The sequence below is a fragment of the Linepithema humile genome, chromosome 4, assembly GCF_040581485.1.
Source record: "Linepithema humile isolate Giens D197 chromosome 4, Lhum_UNIL_v1.0, whole genome shotgun sequence".
NCBI lineage: Eukaryota > Metazoa > Arthropoda > Insecta > Hymenoptera > Formicidae > Linepithema > Linepithema humile.
This window is the reverse complement of record NC_090131.1, coordinates 3192190-3219594: the sequence shown is the minus strand read 5'-3', so window position 1 is coordinate 3219594 and position 27405 is coordinate 3192190. Positions and strand designations below refer to the sequence as shown.

Genomic DNA, 27405 nt, shown 5'->3' with positions numbered 1-27405 from the left:
CATGCGGCGTGTGTAACTTGCTATCATGCAGAAACAGGGAGAGAACCAGAATGCTATATTGTCTCACTATCGATTCTCGATAACATCTCTCTTGTCGATAAAAAGCCATGACGGATAGGCGAACGTGGAGTAGAGATAGCCGACGAATTTGCTTTTCGCTGCACGACTTCTGCGCTTACGAGTCTACGAGAAAGGCGTTCAACAGGGTGCATTATATCTTCATCGATATCCAACGTCGTCCACGCCCATAGCCGTCGTCTCTCGCGTATTCACGCCCGAAGAATTTCAAAACTTGCGGCTTTGCCCGTCGCCTCAGAAGCGAATATCTCGCTGTATTATAGCGGAAGATCGATTCTCGCGCCGCACAAAAGACCGGGCTCATCCTTCGCGTGATTCCGCGGCATTTTCCGCAATCCGATCTATCGTCATTCGTCGGGATTACGGAAGTCTTCATCTCCGCGTTGCAACGGCAGCTCAAATCGCGGCGGAATCGAATGAGCATATGCAAAATCGTCGAGAAATTAACGACACCGGAATTCACCGGATGAAAGATATTGATTAAACACTTGATTGCAAGGTGCGCCTTGATAAGAAATCCGATAAAAATTTATCTTTTTATTTTTACTGCGTAATATAAGATTGCACGCGTATTATGCGCAATAAAAAAAAAAGTATTTCTTTATAATTCAATATTTCGCATTTTCCAATTTCATAAATTTTTTGTTTTGGATAATAAACGCTGTCGCGTGTCTGCAATCTCCACTTTTGCATTTTAATTTTGAATACGTGATATTCAAAATCCATATATCGCGCTCGGATTCGAGATTGCTAGTTGGCAAAGTAAACAAGGTATAGGTGTCGGGCAAACAACGTGTGAATTTATACACGCAAACGAACGTCGCGACACACCGGGTGATGCTATGATGCTGCAAATATATTGACATACGTTTGAGCAATTAAACGTTTGGCAGATTGTTGCGGTGTTTGTTGTCGCTACGTATCGATATTATCAAATTCGGGGTTGCGGAATAGCTTTTTGGTGGGAGCAATACGGATGTTGGACGGAAGTTTCGACCTCGAACAACACGGGCGTCGAGCGGAAGCGAACGCCCCGGCCAAGAAAGGGCTAGGGAGCTCCAAGCCGCAAGAAATATTGCGTTCCGTGCGCAGACGGAAATCCCGCGAAACGAGGGCAACGATATTCTAAGCTCTGCCCGATGTCTCAATATATTGCACCCAGTTGCACCTCCGAAGATGCGCTACAATGCGCACCAGCGGTGCACGCTACAGCCAGCGCGACAGGAATAAATTTGAATCTACGATCTTGATAAACGCACGAAGCGCGGAATGAGAACTTGTTGTTCGCAAAAAAGAATCCATTTTCTCGCGCAATCTTCCACACTCGTTGTATTTTTTACATTACTAATCAAATCTCTCGCATCGCTTTTATTACATTTGTGTGTGCGTGTGTGTGTCGCTTTGTTCATTAAAAAAAATCTTATTTTACGCAAGAATCGTTGTTTTTATTATTTGTTTGTAGAACTTTGTGCACAGTAGTTCGCGCGGCTGCATCGATCAACAAAATATATTTTAATTTTCCGCGCGGTGATATATGTCACGAGCGCGAAAGCTTAGAAGGATACTTTACAGGGAGAGTTTGCAAAGTTCCGGGCAAATGAGGCCAATGGAATTCCGAGTTGCCTATAGAATCACGCGACGAGTGTGCGGTTGCCATAAAGTTGCACGCGCGGCGCACATTACGCGCGTTCGTTAACGACGTTGTTTTTACCAACTTGGGACAGCAATTTCCATCGATACATGATCGATATTTAATAAAGACTTTAAATGCTCCGTGCACCTCGTCTCACCATTGCGCTTTATTCTCAGAAATATCCACGAGTTTCGGCAAACAAGGAGCTCGGAAAACACTTTTATAAAGTATTTAGTTACTATCGAGTTACTGCCGCCGCATCACCGAGCGTGTTACATTTATACCCGTGGCTCCGCTGCATTCTCGATGCGAAAAGTGTCACGGTGATAAATTCCAGCGTTTGCCAGCCAGACGAAAATCTTGACAAACCGGGGCAATGAAATTCAGAGAGAAGGAGAGAACAGCGTGTGGACTCTTATGCCAAGCTACACAGCTATGACAGCGCGGCGTCGCGCTGCATCACGTTGCACATTGTAAATACGTGGGTACCACGAGAAGCGCGAAGGATAGTTGAGCAAATGGAGCAGTAGTCGAGACGTAGAATAAATTCTGGAATGATTTATCCTTGTAATGTTTACTTTCCGGCGTTTTTTCATCCTCTTTAAACGTCCTGTTTCATTTAACGTTGAAATGAACCATTACGTTGCGCCGTGTGAAATACATGTCTCACTATTTTCTAGGATGGTGAGCATAAACGCGAGATTTTTTATGCAAATTTTATTTTTGTTTACGCGCAGAAATTTTATATATTTCACACTTTAACTTATCTTTATCGTTGGTGATTTCAGGGCGGATACGCGCCGGAGCAAATTTGAAAATATGAAAATTTATGAAAAATGTTGTACTCTGCGTGGGCACGTAGAGTATTCTCCGAGCGTTCATCTTTCCCGACAATAGCAATAATGATCACTAGGTAACGTTCGCCTAATTTTATTTTTCGCGTGCGAGCGGATTTTACGACCTGGCCGTCATTTTCGAGCGGGCGACATTCGCGCCATTTCTCAATCCATTAAATAACTATCTCGCAACTAAGCCCATAAACGGGCGTGAGAACAAGAGGCGAGACGGTAAGACAATACGATGATGAAGACGGATGTCCCGGCGCGGTGGTTTGCACGGTTTACAAATTTACAGTGGTTGGGGGACAGAAACGAGCAATGATACGGAAAAAAGGGAGAAAAAAATGAGAGAGAGAGAGAGAGAGAGAGAGAGAGAGAGAGAGAAGGTTGCGAAAACGAAACGGTACAAGAAGGCGGCGGAAAGTGGCTGTTGGTTCCGTAAAAACAAGACAAATCGCCTTTTAACCCTCATTCCCTCTTCTTCCCCCCCACCGGAACCCCGTTACGGGAATAGCCTTAATTGGTCGGCGGAACGAGCGACGCCCGGGACCACGCTGTGTAACCACTTTGCCTAACGCGAGTTTTATCGCGGCGGGAGGGGGTATCGATATGAGTAAATGTATCGGCTCGTAAAATTTACGGGGGCGAGATGCCGCTATACGTCCTACTGGCTGCCGTCCCCGCGCTTTATGGATGCATCGGCGTGCTGCTGCGCCTTCGATCACGAGGAAACGTTTTCGTTCGTGGGAAAAGGACGCTAAAACTGTTATACGACGCGGACGAGATTGCGATGTCCCTTATCTTTTCCCGAACTCGCTCCGCGAGACGATGACTTAGAATGGCGCACACCTGCTCGTGCGCGATATCGTAATCGCCGCGATATCCATTGAGGAAATAAAAATCATCGACAGAAATCGAAGACTTTTATCACATTTAGATATTCTATCGCGCGGAATTGTAAAAGTGTCCGTTCCTTACGCTTTCGATAATACCAGTAAAAATCGAAATTATATCAGATATTTCCTTGGAAAAATTGTATGGCGCGCAAAACTATTGCGAACATTACGGCTAAGGGCTTAATAATCGAGCAGCGAGATTATCGTGCATTCTTTTCGACTAAATTACATCATGCCACACGATGAAAATCCTCTTCATAACAGGCATTAAGAACGCGGCTCGAGGCACTCGTGGAGAAACGAGAAAGACGGCGATGAGTCGAGTTAATTAAACCGGGGATAATAAGACGTATACGCGTATACCTTTAATTATTCCATTACGCTCGCGCGCATTAGCTTATTAAAAGCGAGGACTAGGCACTTGACATTTGTTAAAACGATCGCAATCAAGGTAAAGTCGTGAGAACGCGCTATTTAAAGCTCGCGGGCTGCATCAGTTATTCCGAACAATATTTTAAAATTAAGGACGGCGCAATAAACTTGCAGTGCCGTCGATAATATATATTTTAGATCTCTAGAGTTTCTCTGGGACGATTTCAAGAACTCTTGCGAAATTGCCCGTAAAAGGATCGTTTGTTATTCCGTTTTGTTTCCGTTTGAAACTCGCGTGGAGTGCGCCGAATTTATCGAATGTATCGCAAAGGCGCCGATGCACCAGGCTTACCCTGTCCGTGAGAAATTCGTTTCTGATTGCGCAGCGAGCAAAAGCAGAAAGAGCGAGAATGATGGCTTACTCGCGGATCGATAAGCGGTAAAACCGGCGGAGCTAGTCCGCGCTCGCTTTAAGATATTTTCTGGCATGCGGGTTATTGGAATTGCATTACCGGTGTTCGACCGATCGCTGATTACCAAGGGATATCTGTTTCTGATAACGGCGCGCTCGATAATTACCGCGGCAGTTTGCTGTTTATTAATTATCGGTCTGGCAGGCAGGTGTATTTTGCGTTATTCTCTTCGGGTGCCGATCGCGGATAATTAATCGCGTCGGCATGTCGAGGCAATTTTCGGAAGTGTATTAAAGCGCGCTTACTATCGCGCGACTCATGTTAAATTAGTTTCGGAAAAATGCGCCGGCAAACTAATCAATCGACTCTGTGTTTATGTTCGACCGAAAAAGACTGCTAAGACTCATCTCCTTATTAGCTTCGGTACAAAGTATCTTCTTCTTTAATTAGTTTACCCGCGTTACACCGAGGCGCTCTCCGAGGAGGTACGTTCTTTGTTCCACCATCCGGCTAAAGGTGGAACTTTTATGAAATATTCTTTAATTATATTTTAATTATGTATGCAAGTTAACTATAAAACGGGCATTTAATTACCAGAACAAAATAAGTATATTCGTAGACGTAATCTGTGTACTATAGACGCGTCTGTCCTTCTGCGAGGACGATTCCAACACTTTGGCACCGAGATGTAAAACATATAGGCAGCCGTGATAGACGGGTGATTGATTAAGATATTCGTAGGGATTAAGCAGGATGGACGTTCGCCATCAACTGCGGGAATGAAGATAAATACTACTAACTGGTCGGTCGTTTAATTATCCCAATCGTCACGCGGTGCACGGCACTATGCGGTATCCGTTCGTTTTAACATGAAACTCCGAAACGAAAGCTATGCTGTGACAGTTTTTGTCGCAGCCACCGCGTGTCACGCGGCGGACCGAGTGGATTAAGCGACCGCACTGCAGTGTGCCGGTAACGCGTTCCTGTCAGACAGTAATACTTAACAGCGTGCACGCTAACGTTTCCCGCGAGATATTACCCGAGGCCGACGGAAAAAGGAGTTATTATTCGTTGTGGCAAAACCGCAAACCGGACGCCGCTCGTGACCCGCATTAATAAAATCACGCCGGAAACTTGGAGAGAGATTTTTTACGAGCCCGGAAGAGCCATGCTAAACGAGTCTATCTGATTCTAATAATTAGAGTACGATTCTGCCGGACATATATTTTTCAAGATATCCAAAATACCGGAAAGTTACGAAAATACATATATGCATTTCTTTATTTATTTGTTACTATTATTATTATTATATATTGTCCTAAGTTTAGGACGGAAAGGCAATTTCTAAAATCTCGCGATATTCATATCTTCTTGCATTTACTTTTATTTTCACTCTTACTTCTTTATCCGCAAATATTTTCGAAAGACTAAAATTTAAATTAAAAAAGTTTTATCTCACATTCGATGAAGCTCGATCGCCATCGAATGTAATCGTGTCTTTCCGCTACTACGGCCGAACGAATAATTTACTGCCGAACTTTGCGATGAAATTGCGGTTCGGGTGTCAGGACTTCTTTTAACAGTCTAACGAAAGCCGAAGAATGCTCACCCGCGATGACGACGCGCGCGGTGTGGCTGATCTGGCCTTCCCCGTTCCTGGCGATGCAGGTGTAATCGCCGATGTCCTCGTTCTTGATCTTCGAGAGCCTGAGCTCGGTACCGTCGTTGAATATCCCAACGTCTCGACCATTGGGTTCGACAGGATTCGCGTCCTTGTACCACAGGATCTCTGGCGTCGGTGTGCCCTCAGCCTGGCAGTTCAGTATTATCGCATCGCCCAGATTCACGTATATCATATCATCTGGCGTCATGCTGAATCTGGGTGGCGCTGCAAACAATAGAAGCGAATTGGAGGACGATTAGATATGATTTAATGTAACTGCGTGTCATCGAGTTATAACTGTGATCTTAACTCTAAAGTGCACGATGCAGACTGACCGTCTCTATTTCGAATTGTTCGAGCGTGACTCGCGTATACTTGCGAACACGATATCATCTCGCGCGCCCTTCGTTACAGATTATTTTTATGACTTCCAGCGACGCTTGCTTCCTCTCGCAAAATCTCGCGACAAATGTAAGCCGTTTATTTTTTCGCGAGTGAAGACGAGCGCGCTTGGCACTTGAACGACAGAAAATGGCCGCCGGGAAAGTGTTAGAAGAACAATCAAGCGCGCGAGGAGGAGGTGGACATTTAGAAAACGCTCCTCGAGAAGTTCCGTCGCGTTTTTATCGTTCCGTCCCGGAGAAATCACAATGGTTCTTCGCCGCCCATCGCTCGTCACCGGACGGTGACGTCGAGAGTCGTCCTTGTTCCAGGATGGTACAGTGCCATATCAGGAGGTCGACAATTCCGGAGTGCAAGGGAATGAAGAAGCAAGAGTTCGGAGGAAAACGAACGATTGAAGTAATACATATTCCATGTAGAATGGTTGAGAAAACGGCCCTTCGAGCGGCATTCCCTTCGAACTACACGTTTCTTTCGCCAGGTGAAATTATTCCGTTGGTGAAATTTCAATTGCACGCGCGCGCGAGCGCAAGAGAAATCCGATTATTATGGTGGAGAAGCGGAAAGGGCTCAATTAAGTATTTCCGCGGTAGCTTCTCGCAGCGAGTTTCTTACAAATTATTGCTATTCCAGCTCTTGTTCCGTATTTCCGTAGACATCGTTCGCCACGATGCGCCGTTCGCTCAAGCCGAAGACAGGAGATTTTAATTTCGAGAAAACGACGTTCCGCGGGAGATGCGGCAACGCGAGTGGAAGAGGAAGAAAAAGCGCGGAGTGACATACGAAAGCATACGACGGTTTATGACTCTAACGCGAGCAAGCGACCGAATGGAGTCGACTACAAAGTACAAAGGGGCCTTAAACGCTTTTCAGTGCCTCGAGTATTTTTTCCTTTGACGCCGTTTGCGGGTCTATCGCCGTTGTCGCAGTCAACCCTCCTTGTTGTCGTTACTCTTGTTGCAGCCGAGCATGGCCGAAGGGCTCCAGCGAAGAACGGCGGAGAAATTGGGAATAAGCAGAGCGGGCTGTTGGGAAGAAAAAGAGGTGGATGAGGTGTGACGAGAGAAAAAGAAGATAACGCAACATCTTTCCTAAGCCATCTAAATGTTTCTCTTCCCTCCGGCCCTCCATTGTCGTTTATAGCGTAGCAAAACGCGGCAATAAGTTTCCCTCTCTTTCCTCCGTCACCTTCTCCCTCCTTTTTTCTCCCCCCTGTCCCATTTCCCGTCCGGTAACACGATCTTTTTGCGATCCTCCTTTCCATTTTACTCGCCGTAAGCAGAGACGAGGCGTTTCTCGGAAGATTTCGCCAAAACGATGAAGGGCACGACGAACTTTTCGAAGAAGACGTTCGAACTGCTCGCTGAGCAAGCAAGAAGCGGACTTCCTCTCCCGCGCGCGTTTACGAGAGAACAGCTAGAGAATGAGAGCACGCCGGGGCGTGGTTGCACAGTGTTTGCTGAATGTACAATTCGTGCAGAGTCGCGTCGAAGAATCAGCAGAGTCCTTTTGAAGCGCCTTTTATGATTCGCATGCTTTCCTTTCCCTGGATAGGAAGTCACGTCGACGAAACGCTTGGAGACGCCTGGGATGAAATGGAACGCGACGATAGAAAGGGGAATATTTTCGTATACCATACTTGCCGATGTTTAACCAAGCGCAAAAGCAGGATATTCCGGAATTTCATGAGTCCTCAGAAACATGCGAATGCATTCCTTTCCCGATTGCTACGTATATTCCGACGACGTCTATTTTGATTATTTATCATTTATCAGTGCGCACTTGTTCGCGAATATAAACACGAGCAAATTTCGAAAATATCTTCGATACTCGAGAAGCGTGCGATTAAGATTTACTTAGTAATAAATAAAGCGCATGAGATTTCTATAGAAATGAGCGATACCACGGTATTACGGTAAAATTACATTCTGCGTTCGCGGATCTCCGTTTCGCAAGAAATTTTGAAAATTGTAAATTTCTGGAACATTGTTCAAATATCGCCTTAAGTCACGTGGTTAACTTCCCAGAAGTGTTATAAAGCTACATTAGTCGAAGTCATAAAATCTCCTTAAGCTCAAAGTGATATTAACGAGACTATTCGAAGCAGAAATAATGTAATTTCATCTGATACGAGCCGCGTAAAAGCTGCTACTAAGAGTGTGCGCTTAGCGAGCATAACTTTTATTACTAGCGGACAACTTTACGTGAATACTAAATTAATAAAGAATGAAAAGTATTCTCTTCTTTCGCGACACATTCCGCAGCATGTTGTCCTCAAAGTTGTCGTCGTCCGTTTGTTTATTTCGCAGCGATGCGAACTTAAATGCGATGTCTAACATGAAGATCGGATTAACTCGCTTTATTAACTCTCGGAGCTACGCTACCGTGAATTGCATTCGTTTGCTTTGACAAGAAATGCATGAAATTTGAGATTACTTACCGTGGACGTCTAGGTGAAACCAGGTACCGTTCTTGTGACTGTTGGGCGACCTGTTGAGGAAGACGACCTTGCACTTGTACCATCCTTGATCGCTCTCCTGGATGTTCGTCAGATTGAGGCTAGCCTGGCCGTACGGCGAGTTCTCGCCCACTCTCGAGACACGACCCTCGTATCCTTCGCCGCTGTGGGTCGGATACGACTCGTACCATATGTATATCGGTGTCTCCTGCCCCTTGCACCAACACCAACACTCAACATAAACGAGGGATCGTAATAAACGCGTATAAGCTGGTGCGAGCGTTAGGTTCGATTTTGTGTCTGGATTTTCGCGCGGACTTTCTCGTAACGAATTGCCAGAAAAACACGAGAAAGATTTATCAGAGTTAATAACTTATCTCTCGTACCGTTTATTTTTGGAGATGTTCGAGACGCGTCTGCTCGAGACATCAAATATTCGACCGAGAAGAGAAAAAAAGATTATGTATGATGAAACTTTTATCTCTAAGAATCGAAAAAGCTTTTACCAACGATTTCATTACTTTTGCAAGGCGACCGAAATTAAGTTTTAATCCCGCTTAATACAGGGCTTCATAGAGACGCGCTCCATTATTCAGAGGCGCTCTCTCTCTCTCGCTGCGCGCGATCAAACCTCATTATTCACTCGCACCAGCCGTGAATCATGAGATGATAAATGATGAGACAAGGGATGCAGCGTGTCTGACGAGTGAAACGACCTACGGGCGTTATCCTCGCGCACGTCCGGGGGTCGCTTGTTTTCCGCGCGGGGATAGCAAGGCGTAACGAGAAACAAGATCGCGACGTCTCCACACGTTCGCGCGTCGAAAGGAGCGATGGCTCAGCACGCTCGTACGTGTGGATGACGTCGTAAGTCGGAAGAAAGCTGCACACAATTGATACATGCCGGATGCATTATTGTGCAGTCAACAGTACGGTAACGTCATGGCAAAATAGCTCGTGCATCACGTGCAAGAGTCGGACATGCCGCGCAGAAGCGGAAAATGTAGTCAAGTGACAATAGGAGATTTGAAGTGTCGAAATTTAACTTTGGAGAGCTGTTCGGCATTGTTAGTCGACAGTATCATTAATGCGATGTAACATAGCTCGTAGATTTGCGGTGCTTCCAAAAAACTATTTGCTATAAAAAGAGTGCAGAATTGTGCAGGAATGATTGTTCGGTAGTTTTGCAAGTGGGCGCACTCGATGCGCAACGAGATATACAAGGCGGATAGTGCAATTTGTGCTTTAAATTTTCAGGAAAGCTTAAAAGTGAATAAAGTCAATTGAGATATTGCAGCTTTCTATAATGACAGATTGTTAAATGTTTCAGTATATATGAATTGTGTATCGTTTGATTATTCATATCAGAATAATAATTATCGGCACTTCAAAGGATAAACATGTGCAAGGTATTCCGAATATATCGAGAAACTGTTACATGCGAATAAAGCGTTATTTGTTATATTTGAAGGCAGAAACATTGCCATGCAGAAAAAGAGAAATTAGTTAATAACACTAATAGCTTTAATGAACGTAGAATTTTTAAGTTTAGATTTTGCCCGATCCTTAATTCCACAATTTACCAACGGATCGGAGCGCTATCGTTTGTTTTTAGCGCTATGAGTTTTAGCGATCGCCTCGTCATAAAGAAAATGTACGAACGATATGATGAGCGCACGGGGTTAGTGTCGTTTTATATACGCCTCATTACGCCGCCATTGCGGAAAATTACGTCCTGTTAAGCCGGATGCTAAAACTACCGGTAAGCACGTATATCCGAGCGAGCCTGCGGAGCTAAAACGGCCCGTGTAAACGCCTGCATTAAAATCCGCTGCGTTATCGCCCGTATTAATGCATTTGCCTCAAGACATTTAACCCCTGCAACGATGCGCGGAAGATCCAGCGGGATAAAGTCGCCGTCGACATATGTACACGCCTACGGTATTTCACGCAGCAACGATTTAATTGATTCTCGAATCGCAACTTATATTTTCTATTTCGTTTTCCCCCCGTAATGTTTGCCGTACAGTAATCAAAAACAAGAATGCAACGGCGGGGCAAAATTCGTTATCGGATGATTCGAGCCGCGTTAATTGGATATTGCTATTCAGCGACGAAATCGTAGAGATAAAATTTCCGCGTCAGGGCTGTCTAAGGATATTGATCACTAACGAAGTTCCAGCAAACTGCGGCGCAAATTGATTAGATTGCGTCTCGTGATTGGCGCGTTGATTCGCAAAGGGTTTCTACGATAACGACGATCGTTTGCGGAGCACGTAAACCGCTGGGCGTAGAATGACGGCGAGATAGAATCGAAAGTCTGGTCCCGCATAAATCCCGCAGTCGTCGAAGGACGTTCGTTGATGCGGCGGAAAAGTCGTAGACCGTCGGCGTGTTTGGCGTGTGTAGGCGACGTGGCGATATTCCGCGCTTGGCAGACGGCATTTCTGCTGCTTCCCGCGCTCTCCTTCTCCCCCCTCTCCTCCCACTTCCGCCGAAAAACAAGGAAGGAGAGAGAGAGAGAGAGCGAAAACCGAGGAGACAAGAGTCGGTGCGGAAAAGTCGCGAACGTGTCGCGACAAATGTGTCTTACGTTGAGCATTGACTGCCCTAGTTGACGGTTTCTATTTCGAGCCGCTGGCCTACTTGCCGCGGCGCGACGACCACCGACGACCCCGACGGCGATGACGACGTGCAACCCCGTGATTTCAACATTATTCTCCCCGGGTGGCGCGTAGAGCGAACCCCGTTCGATATTGCGAAGCCGGTAGTTATTGTGCGTCTACAGCACCGACTGCCGCCGGCCGGAATACCGGTTTAGATTTACACGTTCTCGTGCTAAACGTCCCGAAAAGACCGTCGGATCCGCTCGCACACGCTCCTCATTGTTGATTCTTCGCGGCGACGCGCTACGCGAGAATGGCCCTTGCGTCGAAGGAAAATCCGCCGCGTTACTTTTCTCTTCGGAGGACGCCGCTTTGAGTTGCCGAGCGTAACGCGAAATTCGTAATATCAATCGTACCTGCGCAACAAGTATACCTGTGACACGAAAGAAATCCGTAATGGATAAAATGAAAGCTTAACAAGATAAATTGGCAAATGTACGCGAGCTTATTCGCGGCGAAGAGAAAAGAGCAAAGGGACGGGCGGAAAGAGAGACCGGGAAAAGAGAGGGAACTCGGATTAACGGGCGCAGAGCGGGCCTTGATAAAGAACGGTAGAAGTGAAAGAGCGACGGCGGCGGGGCGGCGCGGTCCAAAAGGGGATCCATGAAACTGGAATAAATTACGGTACTGAATGGCAAGCCTCTCTCTCTCTCTGGAGGAGAGCGGGACCTATTTTCTCGCCCTTTTCTTAGCGCGGGCCGGATCGCGCGACACGACGACAGCCAAGCGAGGCACGAGGCGGCGAACGGTGGACGGGCGCGGTAAGGAGGGTTGGAAAAAAAAGGGATTTCTCCGACGGGGTGCGCACAGCCGGGCTGTCGTTGGGCGAGGCTTTTAGTGAATAAGTCGTTCCCTTTCGCGTGAGTGCCGGTGCGCGGCGTTTTACATGTATGCGCGCGACAGTCATGTGGGTCACTCGCCTTCGCTTTATTTTTCATTCCTGTGCTTTATTCATGTGACTCCGCCCGCTCGTTCTCTCCCGGCTAGATGCGCCGATGAAATTTAACACGGCCGGGCTCGCTACGTGTCCCGGACCGAAATTTTTGAATAATGAGATGTAACGTCGTATTTTTCGGTCATATTTTTATCCCGCGACAAACGCAGAACCGCTTTTGTAATATGAAAGAGAGAAATTGCAAAGAGGAGCGGGATATTTTGCAGATTGCAATATTAACATTTAAAGTACTACAACAGATTTATACACTTTTAATGATAGAAAAAAAATTTTATTTTAATCAGGATCCTTCGAGATTAAAATCAAGTAAGCGAAGCGTACAACGAGAGTATCGATAAGCTAATATTATTTATCTGGCCGATAAAGCCACTTTATTGAAAATGGAACGAATATAATGTTTCGATAAACTGCAAACGCGGTTGTAACGTTGTTTGTCTCATTTTTCCCGCATCATAAACATTCCACGTCCGTTTTTAGCTCTCATCAAAGTATTTCGTCCAACAAAAAGCCTGCAACTAGTTTTTCCGAAATATTTTTTTTTTTACATGGTTCGGTAATAGACCCATTTGCGCCGTACAACGCAGCGTATTGTTTGTCGAAAACAGAAATTATTTCTTTACAACGAGCAGATAAATCAATTAAATCGGTGAAAGCTGCTTTTCAAAATGCCGTAATCAAAAATTTAGTCGGCGGAAGCAACCAGCGGGAAAATTGGACTCAATAATTCAGGAAGTAACGCTGCGACATAATGGCGCATAATGGCGGACAAATAAAACAGTTTCGCGGCAAGTGGGCGAGGAGGATCGCGCGGGGGATTGAGAGCACCCTCGTTCTTTATGCGTACCACGACACTATCGCTTGGGTTGTCGGGTGCTTGGCTGCGGAACTTATTGCGGAAATTTTGATAATTCATCCCCCGAGCGACATCGAGCGAGGCTGGGCTCGCTATAACCGGCGGGCAGGGTTGATATTTAAGGTGGCGGCCGGTATCCTCCGGAGATCGAGCTCCGGAGTCGGAGCTAGCCAAACGGGTTAAATGTTAACGAAGCAGCTGGTTCTCGAAACGGTGCCTGCAACACTGACGCGCGGAGCCCGCTCGAAACAGTTTGATTGGGATTGCTTTGATAATTCAATTTGCTCCCTTTAGAAAATAGTATGCGCGCACGTTGACATTTTCAATATTAGATTTTATTGATAATACTACTGTTATTATGCAGAAATATATTACGGCCTGGTTGATACGAGGATTAACATAAGCTCTGGATACATTTATATTCAATTGCATTATTAATATATGCAATGTTATTATATTACAAACTATGGTATTGCGGTTATACCCTTATATTGCAATTTCAGTGACGCTAATTATTATGCAACGTATCGACGTACCGACTTAAGCCGCCGCATGAAAATTCATGAGCGCTTGCAGATTATACTTGAAATATTCGATTCGATTTTCGTAGAATCGAACGTATCATTTCTATTTTAGCGAGTTACTATCGACTAATAATAGTTCAACTAAAGCCACGATCTAATCGCGAATTCTACTTCGTCTTTTGCAGCAGTTAATGAATATTTCAGGGGACCACTAAGTAGCGGGTGAGTTTCTGCGGAAACGTTATTAGAGATCGATATCATTTCCGCGAACTCTGGCTAACTGGCGCAGAGGTGAAGGGACTCTATGGTGAAGCACGATATATCTCTGAAAATATATTTCTTCTCAAGGAAAGGTTATTTCATAAAAATTTAGATATACTGACAGATTGCGCAAATTATTTCAATTATTGAAAATTTGTCATTTCCTTATTACTACTTTTTCGCCATTGAAAGGAATCGTGACGCTAGAAATATGCAACGGTGATAAATAACGTTAGCAATTATATTATTCGTGAAAGACTAATCAAGATTTTATTAATATAATTTTGATGTAAAAAGCGGCCCAGTCACAACTCTGCACTTTCTATCATGAAGGAAGTTTATTAATATCTTCAAGAAGTGACGAAGTAGAGAGGCAACGACCGAGCTTTACTGGGAAACTTCTTAAAAGTAAACACCATTTTCACGAACTTGTTTAGCAGATACGGTAGTAAAAGATAGAGGGAATAAGGGCTTACACTTGCGTTGTTCCGCGTTGTTCCGCGCCGTTCTCGTTTCTGTCGCCAGCCTGTCGATCGAATATCTTTCTAAATGCGACACGGTGCCGCGATATTTTCCACCGACGTGGAAACATTCATATTTTATTTGCTGTTTAACTCGTCCGAAAAAATACCGTTCGAACGACGCGACCTTATATTTTATTACGTATTTCATCGCAGTGCGTTTTTCCTAGCGTAAGTGTCGATCGAGAGACACATGGTTACAGTATATATTAATAGAATGAAAACCGTTCATTCGTGATTATGCGCTAATGTTGCTACATTAACGTCGCGTATGCATATATATGAGAAAGTTAATGCACCCAACTTTTAAACGACGCCTTTAACGCGAAAGTTTATTAAACACCATGGAAGCCGCGTGTGAGGTGGAAGTAATATCCAAGTTTGTCGTTGAAACACTTTCGCAGGACGATACTTGTTTCGCCAAATTGTTTCCAGTAAGCAAAGCTTAGGTACGATAGTGTACCCGACATGTTTGCATCAATATTTAATCGAACTCTTTTGGTTTACGTGGAAGTTTTGGAAACTTTGGCCCGGAAACTCGTCTACTTGTGATCTCGAGGCAAATGCGTCTCACTGCACTCGCACACGGCGCCTGTGTTTCGCTGGTCTGGTCTCGAACTAGGTTCGAAAATTTCCCCAAGTGCTCGATATTAAATATATTTACGCTCTTCCGCGCTATCGCCTTCGAGAGAACGCATTTATAAACTTCTCGCCGTCCAAAGCGCCCTTCCATAAAAATCTGAATTAAATTTGCATCTTTTCTCACTTTTCGGAGTATTTCTCGATACCGCAATTTTTGTTTTCAAATGCTTCTGCCGCTACGTCGCTGCTTCATTAGGACAAACAATCAATATTTGCGTTCGCGACCAATTTACATACTCCGCGTCAACATCCAATTAGGTTGATTTATACAAGCCGACGTCATAACAACCTCGAGGTTGTGGGTTAAAACCAATCGAGTTTCTAACCGAGCCGCGATTTTATAAAACTATACGAATCGCTGCGGGGACTGCTTCGAATTTCTCGCGGTCGAGCGGTTCATTAATACTTTGGAAACAAGTGCGGGCGGGCCCTTGAGCTCTTTCAGGACATCGCACTGGAAATCGATGCCGTTTTTCGCGAGTTTATTTAGAAGAGAACTCGGACGCCCGGAGTAGCGGCGCGGTGTGGAATAGCGATTGCAGTCCCGGCACTTTGCGAAACTCCCTTGCTTTACGCGGCAAGTTTGGCCTCTACGTCGAAAATTTACGGGGTTGGATATCACTTTTGGGAAATGGCAGTCGAGTCCATCGTCCTCAGTGAGAACTAATTCCCAAGAGAGGTGGCGCCTGCCCTGCCGGTAGCTGCCAGCGGTTTCGATGTCGTTGTGAGAGTTGTGTTCAGCCAAGGACTTGCCGTGCTTGGGATCGCAAATTGCAAATTAAAGGACGCACAGCTACGGCGGCAACTTTGCCAAGTATCGCGTGGGGCTTTGCGCGCTTCGCAATTGACGGAGCGCGGAGGGTATTACAATGTAATTCGACTCTTTAACTGAATCCAATTTCGACGCTGCGTGAATTCGCATGAATTATGTATCTTCTTGCGGAATTGGTTGCCGATCTCGCTATACCGATGGGAATATCGGCGGACTTAAAAGTACGGACTTTAGCTCTCGTTAACGCGCGATTAATTTAACGCGAGATTGATCGAGCTACCCGGCTGTTATTCTATTGTAGAGTCCACGACGGACTTTGTAACAATTTTTTTACACAACATGGATATTCCCCTCTCTTTTATTCCGCAATATATCTCTTTTATTCACACACGTTGCTATCACAATTAATCCGTTAAGATAGTGCTACAGCAGAAGAGCGCAAATATCCAAACTTTTATTTATTTTTTTTTTCATTGATCCTTTTCGTTTATTTTTTCAATATTCATGTTTTTTATTGGATTATTCTTGAAATTTGATAAACTACACACGCGTCGTATACACAACATATATACGTGTATCGATATACGGCGATTTTTCTCCTTGCCACAGCGGCAAACAATCGAAATGTGTCTGGCAGAAAGTGCGTCGGTGTCATTCGCGAGTCCTCGAATGGCTCATTGAATTTCTAGAGCGAGAAGGGCGGACCGCGGGGAAAAGAGGTAGGCTTCTTACGGCACTTTCCATAGTCACGTAGGTGGCGAGAAAATTGTCTCGGCAGGGCAAACACTCGACGGCTGTTTATCTTTGCTGCGGAATCCCCTCTCGTATTCGATGAACGAAAATATCTCGCGCGAATGTGTGCCTTGGCGGTCGCCGTGTATTACGGATGTACATATGTGTCTATGTGTGCGCTCTTCTAACACGGAGGCAATGTACAAATCCGCCTCTCAATCCTGCGAGCCGTTTGCGCGGGATAATAAGGATTTTAATGGCCGTCCGCGTAACACGGATTGTTTAACTCGAAAATCATAACCGTCTCCCCGGTCTCTCTGACTCTCGCGGCTGAGTTTTCGGCTGGATCTCGCGCGTCTAATTTCACGGGAACACGGGGATGGTTTTCAACGTAGCGTTACGTAGCGGAATATTTTCGTGATGTTATACGAAATGTGCTCGAGAGGGTGTATGCGAAATTTGATTAGAGTCGCTCGAGATACGTTGCTTGATGTTCGCGCGTTTAATTGAAGTTTTCTCGTTTGTATGTAGACACATCTCGTCTGCTTAGCGCTTAGTTTGGCTTTACTACTCATTTTCCTGCGTACGAAAGTTCCCTAGTAAATTCTACACACCAAAGTTTTCTAACGATCCTACAATTTCTAACAAGAATTACTCTTTCACGTGTACTCCACATTGTTTAGGATCATTTTCTCTAATCGGGATTTCGCGGTACTTAAAGCTGCAAGCGTTTTCACAAAGCATTTACTTTCCACTCTTTTGACATTTAACGTGGAATTACTCGAGATCCTAATCGCGACCTCGGTCGACTCTGCTTCCATCCGCTCGAATAGGAGTCTTGCGGTCGCTAATTATCTCGTTAGTCGCGCCGCCGTACATCGGGGAGTTCTGTTAAAACAGCGGTAAAAAAAGGAAGGATAGGAGAGATCTGCCAATTAGCGGGAATAACGAGAGATGAACGGTTCTGCAAATGGCGCGAGGGGGGAGTCGAGAGGCGAGCGAGCGTTGTGACTGGGGAGAGACAGCGGAGGGTCGGAGCTCGAAACCGCACGTGAGGATCGACCGCGAGAGAGGAACGGTAACCCTGACACAGTTGAGTAGTTCAGCTTGACCTCCGTGCATTCTGCATTATGTATGTAGACCTCCTAACCCCGTGCGGATTCGCCCGCATTGGCCGCGGCAAACTGTCGTTCGCGCTGCATGACGGTGTCGTTCCGCGTCCCTGCGGTGCGACGAGACGCCTCGGCGCAATTGCAAATTACGATATCACCCGCTGCGGAATAAATTTCTTACGCTTAATACCCGCGTAGTGCTTGAAAGTACCATTGCGCTTGAAGTGGCAGCAGCCGAGAAAGAACTTAAAGATTTATCGTTGACGGGGGGCCTCCCGCTTCTCCATTTCTCGATAAAAAATTTGCAAAGGTTTTAATTGATGGAATTTAAAATAAGTTAAATGACGTAGTAGAACGAATACAATGTTACAAGAGGACTACAATAAGCTCCGCTTGTCGTCGGGGAAATCGCCGCGTGAAAGAATTGCATTTGCCTCGGTCCCCGTGTTTACGTCGCGAGACAGAACAGAAAAATAATTACCTTCGCGGCTTACGTACGCCCGACGCGAGTGAGGAAGGGAAGAGAAATGGATAGCCGGGACGCCGAGGTTTCACCTTTCTTTCCGCGCAAGAAAGACACGACTCGCTCGCGATGTGGATAATATTCAGTCGAAACTCGGGAAGGGAAACCTGCCAGGTTGCGGGTAACTTTCGGAGACCTCAGAAAGGTTTCCAACAGCGGTCGGGGGGTTATAAGGGGGAAAGGAGGGGGGGGAATGGTTGAACGACGGCGGTGGTGGTAGCGGCGGCGGCGGGACGGGTAAGTCGGTCTCTCCGGCGGAGGTGAATGCCTCCCGAGTGGAAGCGCCAGTGAAATTGAATTGCAGGAAGACTCTATTTCTCTTTCTCGCGCGCAAACACGCTCCTACGTCTTTCGCCCTCTCTCTCTCTCTTCTTCACTGTCTCCCCGCGCTGTCTCACGTACCCCAATCTCGCTTTCTCTCTATCTCGGCTTTCCCCCCTTCTCTCTCTCGTCCTCCATTCATCCCGTCTCTCCTCCCGGTGTTTGCGCAGTTGACTCGTGTCTCCATTTGTTTCATTAAATTACGCCCGCGCGTCCTCCTACCCCCTCTTCGCCCTTCCGTTTGCGACGAGATATATCCATCCGCCATCCACTCACCGTCGTCAACGCCGGCGCGTCCTCCATCCGGTGCGCGGCGCTTGCGACACTCTTCTTTCAAAAAAGAGCAAACGCAGGAAACAGGAAGGAGGGCCCCCCATTATGCCCATCCGATCCTTCAACCCTTTCTTACAAATTTAATGCCGCCACGTTTTTCCTATCCTCCTCCCGCGCGGAAACGACCCTCCGATGTATTAGCGAACGGGCGCATTTACCGGCCGGCTTTATGGAAAAACATACGTCCCTCATGGAGAGTGCTCGTTAAGGGTAAAAGAAGCAGTGGCTGGCGGGGAAGAGCGAGGGCGGGTTTCGGAGAGCGAAACAATGGGAGTCAGCATTCTCGTTGCGAAGTGCGCGCATTAATTTGCATTCTCCACTTACATTTACGCGGTGCCGCCGTAATTCCATTGGAGGGCCCATGTCTCGATGAATAGTAACGCTGCAAAAACATTTAAAAGCTCGCGCTACAGCCGAAGAATTATTCGTTATTATTGCGCGCCTTCATGGCGGAAATGATTGCTCTCCTCGCTGGTAACCTCGTTATCCGCGGCATCGAGAGACAAGCGGAAAGACAGTGAGAGATTCGTAAATAATTGAAATAATCCATAATAACGCTTGAAAATTGACGTTGAAAATAAACATACATCGCTAATACGCGATAATTGTATAATTATCGATGGATTATTTTCTGAACATTTCGCACGGATGGGATAAAAAATAATGCGAGTTTCATACGATTTTTTAATAATTAAATTCAATTGTACGAGGTATAAAGTTGCGCTTTGGAATATTTTTCAATAACTTTCATAAAAATAGCTTTCCTTCCGCCGTTAATTAATAACCGCCAAGGATAATGGTTTTTATTATTGTTACACGCAGTTCATTATTATCATATACATTTATTATTGTACATGGTGCACCTTTGTGTTTCAATGTATTCAGGATACGCGTCGCTTGAAACAAGATATGGCTTGTACAAGACTCGTCCTTCTCGCAAGTTCGTAGGGACAACTTTGCCAGCGAGGGGGCAACAATAGTACCCCCAAGCTTCCGCTCTGTTGAAAACACGCATTAATTTTCCACGTATGTTGGCGGTGCGCCGCGTAATCTCATCAGGGACGCCGCTTGGATGCCGCGCCGTAAAAGCCGCGAAATAAATGCACGCGTGTACGTAAGTTTAACCGTCGCAGGTGCAACAGGACTACAAACGCACGCACCGAACGAACCGTCCTGCGAAATTTCATTTCTCCATTTCGCGCAACCGGGGAATTCGCACGTCGGTTTTCTTTTTTATTCCGTCGCGGCCGAACCAGTTAGCGGCGCATAAATGCAAATTGTCGCGTATGCAAATTGCACGTTTGTACCGGCACGTACCGCTCTTACACAATGGCTTTTACAAGGGACGTTCAAAAACTCGTGCAATTTTTTGAAGAATTTAAAAATAATTTAACGTAGCTTTTCACTTCTGCTAATGTGCAACAGTTTAAGAAGCGGAATCGTGATTTTCGAATAACACGTGTCCAAAGTCAGCGCTCGACCCGTGTCGCCGACCTAGCGTCGCGCCTGCGAAAATTCAACACCGCAAATCAGATACGCCGCGTAATGTTTTCTCTTCATTTGCAAATTCTATTTAGAAACCGCGTTCAAAAGTTTCGTTTGAAAAAACCCACCGCAATTATGTTGTAGCCACCTTCTTTCAACGCGACCATTCTGACGTAATTTATGCCGGCCGGGCGCATTTTAACGTTGTTTGTCTCGGAATAATCTAATCAGGGATACGCGCATATGCGGAACGGTTGAAAAAGGGAAACAGATAAAACGAGGTGATGTAAAATAAAAAAGCGGATGGAAGCGCGCGAGAGAGCCGGTTGAAACGTCAGTGACGCGGGTGCGGCAGCCTGCATTCTCGCCGCATTGCAAAAGGGGCATCATCCGTGGACAGGCTCGCGAATGGACCAACAAACGTCGACGCGACTTTAATGCGGGTTTGCTTCGCGGATTCATCCACGCGCGACCCAGAAAACCACCAAAGGGCAAAATAAAATACGTTTCCGCGTTTTGTCTCCCCGGCGCAGCGCGCGTATCGGACTCGTAAAAAAAGTTACTGCAACCGTCGCGCGGAGGGAATCGCTGTACAAGCGCCGCGCGCGCGGCTCCGTGTAGCGCGATTTTTACGCGCACTTTCGTCGGATTTATCGACGAGCGAATAAATTTCGAAAGGCGCGAGAGGGAGGGTTTTTCTCTGCGGTTCCGACTGCGGAGCAGAGAGAGAAAGAGAGCCAAGGCAACATCGGCACACCCGTGCATATTCTCTCTGCCCTCGAACCGGGCGCCGGGCGAATCGCAGGTGCGATATGGAGAAACGCGCCGCCGCAATTTACGAGAGTGCTTTTTCTTCATTCATCGAATCAGTTAGCGGTGCTGGGCGAAGGCCGCGTATTTGCACTCGTTCGTATTCGCACCCTTTGGCGGATGCGCAAGTACGAGTGCTTCGCGTATTGACAGCCGCGCCGCGCGCGTTCCGCGAAGCACTAAATTTATTTGCTTTCCCAGAAAAGCAAACAATAACACGGACGCATTTGATAAACGATTCTGTTTGATTCACTCTTGTGCGCTGCAAGTTCCGAAATTTATGCAAAGTTAGAATAATGTAAATCGTAAAGCTCGATAAATATGAGGTTGAAAAAAATTTTATCGCGGTGTATATTTTTCCTACGTTGATTATATTACTTGACATAGTTTTTCATTATGTGAAAAATTTCTTCTATTCAGATGTTCCGCTCAATTGTTGTCTCTGCAAACGAAACTCCGCCTGGAATGCGCCGCCGTTCGAGCATCCTCGGTTTCTTTTCATTAAAAATTTTTTCGAGTCTCTTAATTATGAATCGTAGTCTTTTAATTATCGTCGGTAATTGCAATTAAGATGCAGTCTGTCGCAAGCCGCAGGTGTGTACATCACCCGTGTACGACGAAAAATGGTACCTGGAGAGGTGCGCGAGGGCCCAGTTTCGCGCCACAGCGCGCGGGTGCAAAAAGTCGGACGGGAAGAGAAATTAGTTGTCAGCCACAGCGCCATAGACAGGGGGAGGCGAGAGCGACGGCACGGGAGATAAAGAGAGAGAGAGAGAGAGAGGATGCCAGCGAGGGGGGTTCGGACCGTGATGAGGGCGGGGGTGGTCGAGACGGTGAAGGAGGGCGACTCAAAAGCCCCGAGCTTCTCGCGTGATTTATGCGAGATTCCAGCGATGCCGCGCGTAAAAAAGAAAACAGCCCCTCGCTATGTGCGCCAACCCCTTCTCCCTTCGTTCTCTTCCTCCCTTCCCCCCCCCTTCTCCGTTGCGAGTCGTCGGGAAATGGAAATGGCTGGGGCCGCGTCGCTCCGTCGCTGGAAATCTCCCGTTTTCAGAGGTATTTTCCGAGGGACGGGGAAAAAAGAACGGCCACGAAGAACTGACCTCGGCCGGCCGGCTCTCGAAGTGATTTGCCGGGACACGGTAATTAATGCTAATAGAAAAATTGCTGGGACGACTGGGATTGAGGGGTGGGGAGGGAAGAGGAAGAACGGTTTGAAATTTTTTGCGATGTGTACCCTCGGGGAAACATCCTTTTTTTTTTGCCGAGTGGAGGTACAAACAACGCGGGACTAAGATGAGACAGCGTCGCGTAGGGCGTTCCTTTGATCCTGAGCTTTTAACGCACCTTTCCCTTTAAAATTCACCCTTACTTTTTATGAAGTATGTAAATGATATTTACATACCTCAACTTTGATTTATCACTCTTTTGCTTTTTATTTTGCAAACAACGTATTAAAAATGTTTTGAAACATTGCGCGTCTCGAGAACGTCACATTTGACAGAAATATCGGGTCTTCCGTCATATTCCCTTTATGCCCGAGCCCTTTGTACTAGTTACCGTCATTACATGCACGGCGATTACAGACTAATTGCACCAGAAATTGATATTTGATTAAATCGAGCAACACGCGGTCGGAATTCAATACAGATGCGATAGTGCCGAATAAAACGTCTGTTTCGCCGCGCCACGCGCGGCTCCCGATGCGTGAGATTTGCTTATGAAATCGCGTGCATTCATGACGTTCCATATAATCGTCGGGGCAACGACACGATTATGCTCGCGATTAATTTCTATCATATCGATCGCGCGTCGAAGGGTATGCGCTCGCACTACTGCCTGCACTACCGCGAAGGCACACGCGCGCCCGCGCGTTGCCGCCGATCGTTATGAAGTCGTTTTCGTATTCTCGAGCACGCACAGAGAGAGAGAGAGAGCGCGGATGCACGCAAACACACACCTATTCGCATCGTACTCAAGTATGAATGCAGCTTAAGATTACATCGGTTGTCAGCCGGTTGCGAGCGATTGCCGTCGTTGCGGCGGCGATCACGGTATTGTCCCGCGCGACCGATTGATCGATTAATTAATTACGGGACGATGGTGGGTTAGGTGGGTTTGCGGAGTCAATATTGAATTCACGGTTAATGCGTTTCGGGCAATGCAAAGCAGTCGACCGTTGTTCCGAAATCCGGTGTCGATGGGACCATCCGGCGCTCCGGCTGCATCTCGACGTCGCATTTCGTCCGCATTTTAATTATGCATTTAAAAACGCGTTTTACACAACGATATAATTTCATCCGCCGCTCGCGCCCGTCGATACGTAAAGCAATGCTATAAATTCGCTCGATCACGTTAGTCTCACGCGCGCGGTATTGCCCGGGTTTTAATTTTAATCAATTTATTTCGCGGCATTACCGACCAGCGAGATGATATCTCACGCCGGCGAGCTTACCGGATTAGCGAGATATTTTATTATTGATCGCGATAAGTGTAACGTGGCGGTACAAATTCGTAGCAACGCGTCAACGTGTAGAGATGCGACTAATGTGGGAATATTGTACATTACACTACAAAAATTACAGGCATATTAAGTTTATACTCGCAGAGGTGATGTCGGATCGCTGGAGGCTGCACGTCGGGCAATAACTTTTATGCCGTACGCTTTACGGCAAGATCGTGTAAATCACAGCGAGAGCGTGCAATTTAAGCGGCGAATCGAAGCTACGATTCGTATAATTACGCGATCTAATTGCGTTCGATGAAATATCGTATTTTTATGCGACAGTCGCACGTGTTTCCAACGCTCTCTCGCGACGCGCCTTCCCTCCAATTAATCCGCCACCACCATGTGCGCCAGTGACAACGCATGCAAGGCACCAGAAGTTAGAGAGACAGAGACATGATTTTTCAATTTTCCGTCCCCGGAATAGAAGTGGGAAAGTGCACTACTCCGCATTGTTTCGTGATGAACGAGCTGGCCGTTTATAACAGGCACCCATGCGAGTAATTTGAAATTGTCATAGATACTAATACGTTCAAAGAAACAAAGAGAATTAAAATCAAACGTTAATCTCGATAAACGGGATTGGGCATTGATTTCAAATCAAATGCACATAAGATCGACTGGTTGTTATTAGATTCATATTTCACAAAGAGAATAATTGATGCGATTTTTAATTTAAAGATAAAAAGAAAAGTAGCTTTTTTTTATATTTGTTATATTTTTCAATTTTCTTTTTCGTAAGATGACAGAGAAAATTGTTGAACAAATAATCATTAAAACTACGCATTACATAAAATGTCAAAAGTCAGTATAATGATGGAGAAAAGAGAAGATTCTTTGAAGATGAAAGAGTGATTTTAGCATTTCTTTTATACCGTAAGAAAAAGTTACGGTGATAAGACTCACAAAACGGCGAGCTTGTCGTTTGAAAGGGCCGCGCAACGAGTCGTTGAACGTGTACGTTGTATGCTTTGATTTAATCGGAAAGAAAATCGAAACGAGCAACGTACGATTTTACGAGCATATCAGACGATTCAGCATGGGTTTCTCGGATGCCGGATTACACGTCGTTCAACGCATTACGACTTGATCGGCCCTTTCGTTCTCTCTCGAAACGGTGCAACGAACTCTCCATAAAAAAAAAAAAAATCTAGCACAGGTATATCATTGAGCGCGCGCGCGCGAGTACTCGTGAAAAATCGCAATACGTCGCATCAGTTCGCGCGCAAAAAAAGAGTTTACGATGTCGCGGCGTGTAAAGTGGTGTTTCACATTTTGCGTGTAATCGTATTATGAATGAAAATCCAATGGGCATTCGAAACAGATTAATCAATTAAATTATGTCGCGAATATCGATGGACCTCGAGGACATCGAGTACCGCAATAATTTTTAATTTTTTATCTCGCATGAATGATTCATGGCAGCGAGAGTTTTCGGTGCGCTGCTAGCAATCTAAATTAACATTTTATAATGAAATGCATTTTCGATGCACCTTGCAATTTATTTGTTAATCGACGAATCGACGTATCGCGTATTTTCATCGCGCACCCGCATCGCCGACTCCATGTACACATGTATATCGCGATGATATGTGTTCACCACATGAGATGCGTATGAATGGAGAAAAGTCGTTTTACGTATGATTCGGAGCTCATTCGTAATTAGTATTGACTGAATAATGATCGGATGACGTTAGTTACATAATGTGCTCTGCCCTCTCCAGTCCGGATGAGATACATCGTGATAAACGTAAGTACGTTATTTTTACTCTACTCGAGCGAGTGACTTGCGACGGTGCTCGCTCGCTCGCATGAACGAGAGGCGTGTCCCGTTCGCCATTATTGGATCCCAACAATCCAAATGAAACAAGATACAAAACGACAAATGAAAGGAAAGTAAGCACGTAAGCCAACAAATCATCGAAAGTATACGGCCAATTTAAAGTCTCTCAACAATAACGTTGCAGTAACATTTCAAAAACGTATTGTGTGCCCTCCGCCGCGCTCTGCCTTGCTGGTACAAGCTGGCACTAGTGGAACCATATGTAACATTCACATTTTGCAAAGTAATTCCATACGAATGTTCAAAATGTAAAATTACTGACGACATTTCCGGCGCCATCAAAAAGTCAACTAGAATCACCGAATTCTGATAAACATTCGGTTACCGTGTAAATGTTTCTCCGCTTGATATTTCGAAATTTCATTGTTGAACTGAAATTTGATTATTGTACGACATTGCGCAAACCGATTGATTATCAAAATAAAAACTCACCGACGGTAAAAATTGGAGTTGAATCGCAAAAGTAGAAATAATTGTTTATTCGGACACGGTGGCGCGCGTATTTGTGTACCCTCTCCATATTGTCTTCTCACGCCCTAATTCGCAATTATGCAATGTGAAATCGGAGAATTAAAAGGGAGTCTCAGAAGTGCAAATTTCTTTCCGCGGGAGTGAGCGCGTATCGAGCGAGCTGCGACAATTCCAATGAATTTCCACCCGAGGAAATTTCAGATATTTCTCGATTAATTGTCGATCGAAATTGACGCCGATCTTTTTTCATCGTACCGTCATTATTTTCTATCTTACATATTAGGTAATCATGCGAGATTGCAACGTGCCATTGCAGTAACTCTCGGATAAAACGTAAGCGTCGTGGGGGTGTTAATGGCGTCGGAAGGCGTGCTTGCGATTTTGTATGCACCGATTGCTCGGGGAAGCGAAGCGAACGGAGATTTTCGCCCGACGTGATGCGTCGAGCGATTCTCTTCGAACGTCGCTTAAATTGTCGCGATAATATACTAGGCAGCTTGCTGATACCAGAGGCGTGGCGTTCTCGAGGAGTGCCCCCGTCTTTTTAACTCACGGATATAGAGAGCAGAGGCGATATCGTCCGATATCGTACCGTGTCGCCTACCTTCTTCTCCCATTGGAGAACGTAGGGCACTGGGTGCTCACCGGGGAACTCTACGTGACAGTTGAAGACAACGCTCTCCCCGAGGATAGCCGTAATGTGCACCGCGTCCTGTTGACAGAGTCCTGAAACAAAAATCGCAGTCGTAATCGTTAGTAGCAGATAATGTGTGTGTGTGTGTGTGTGTGACGAATTATTTAAAAAATCAAATAATTCATTTATTCTCACATAGTTATAATATTGGCGATTATGTGATCAATAAGAGCGATTGAACTTTCAATTGAACAAATGACAGTGGTCTTTACGTTGAAGTGAACGTCGTATTAAATTGCTATAAAAATGACAGTGCCGGAAATGAGTTGAAATTCTCCTGAAACATTCATCGAAATTCCGTGCACTTTCATCCCGCGCTCACGGAAGACGTCCAAGTACCGGAAGCTCATAATTTTTGCGGCAAGAGTTTCGTCGTGGAAAGGAAACTGCGAGGGACGGACCGAAAGAACACCGCTCGTGCCTCCTCGACGGGAAGGCATTAAAAGCCATTAAAGGTAAATCAGGGGTAACGGTTGTCGCTCCTTTCCGCGAGCCAGGTCAGGAAAGCCGGTGCTGCGCACAACGGCAGCAGCGACGACGACGGCAGCGGCGGCGGCGGCGGCGGCGGCGGCGGCGGCGGTCGTGCAAGATTAACTTCGCATTAACCTCCATGCGATATCATAAGAT

General features: G+C 45.9%; 1 protein-coding gene across 11 annotated transcripts in view; it reads right to left on the bottom strand.

Annotated features, from left to right (window-relative positions):
• LOC105672102 (protein turtle) overlaps window positions 1–27405 on the bottom strand; it is a 242604-nt gene that overhangs the window by 23004 nt on the left and 192195 nt on the right. For 9 of the 11 annotated variants that reach the window (XM_067354582.1, XM_067354591.1, XM_067354593.1 and 6 more), the window contains 3 exons: window positions 26677–26810; window positions 8737–8962; window positions 5841–6119 (listed from right to left, as the gene is read on the bottom strand). In XM_067354582.1, coding sequence (XP_067210683.1) covers window positions 5841–6119; window positions 8737–8962; window positions 26677–26810 — 639 coding nt within the window. Of the gene's footprint in view, window positions 1–5840; window positions 6120–8736; window positions 8969–26676; window positions 26811–27405 lie in introns of all 11 variants that reach the window. The other 2 variants (XM_067354589.1, XM_067354590.1) reach the window with 2 other exon arrangements.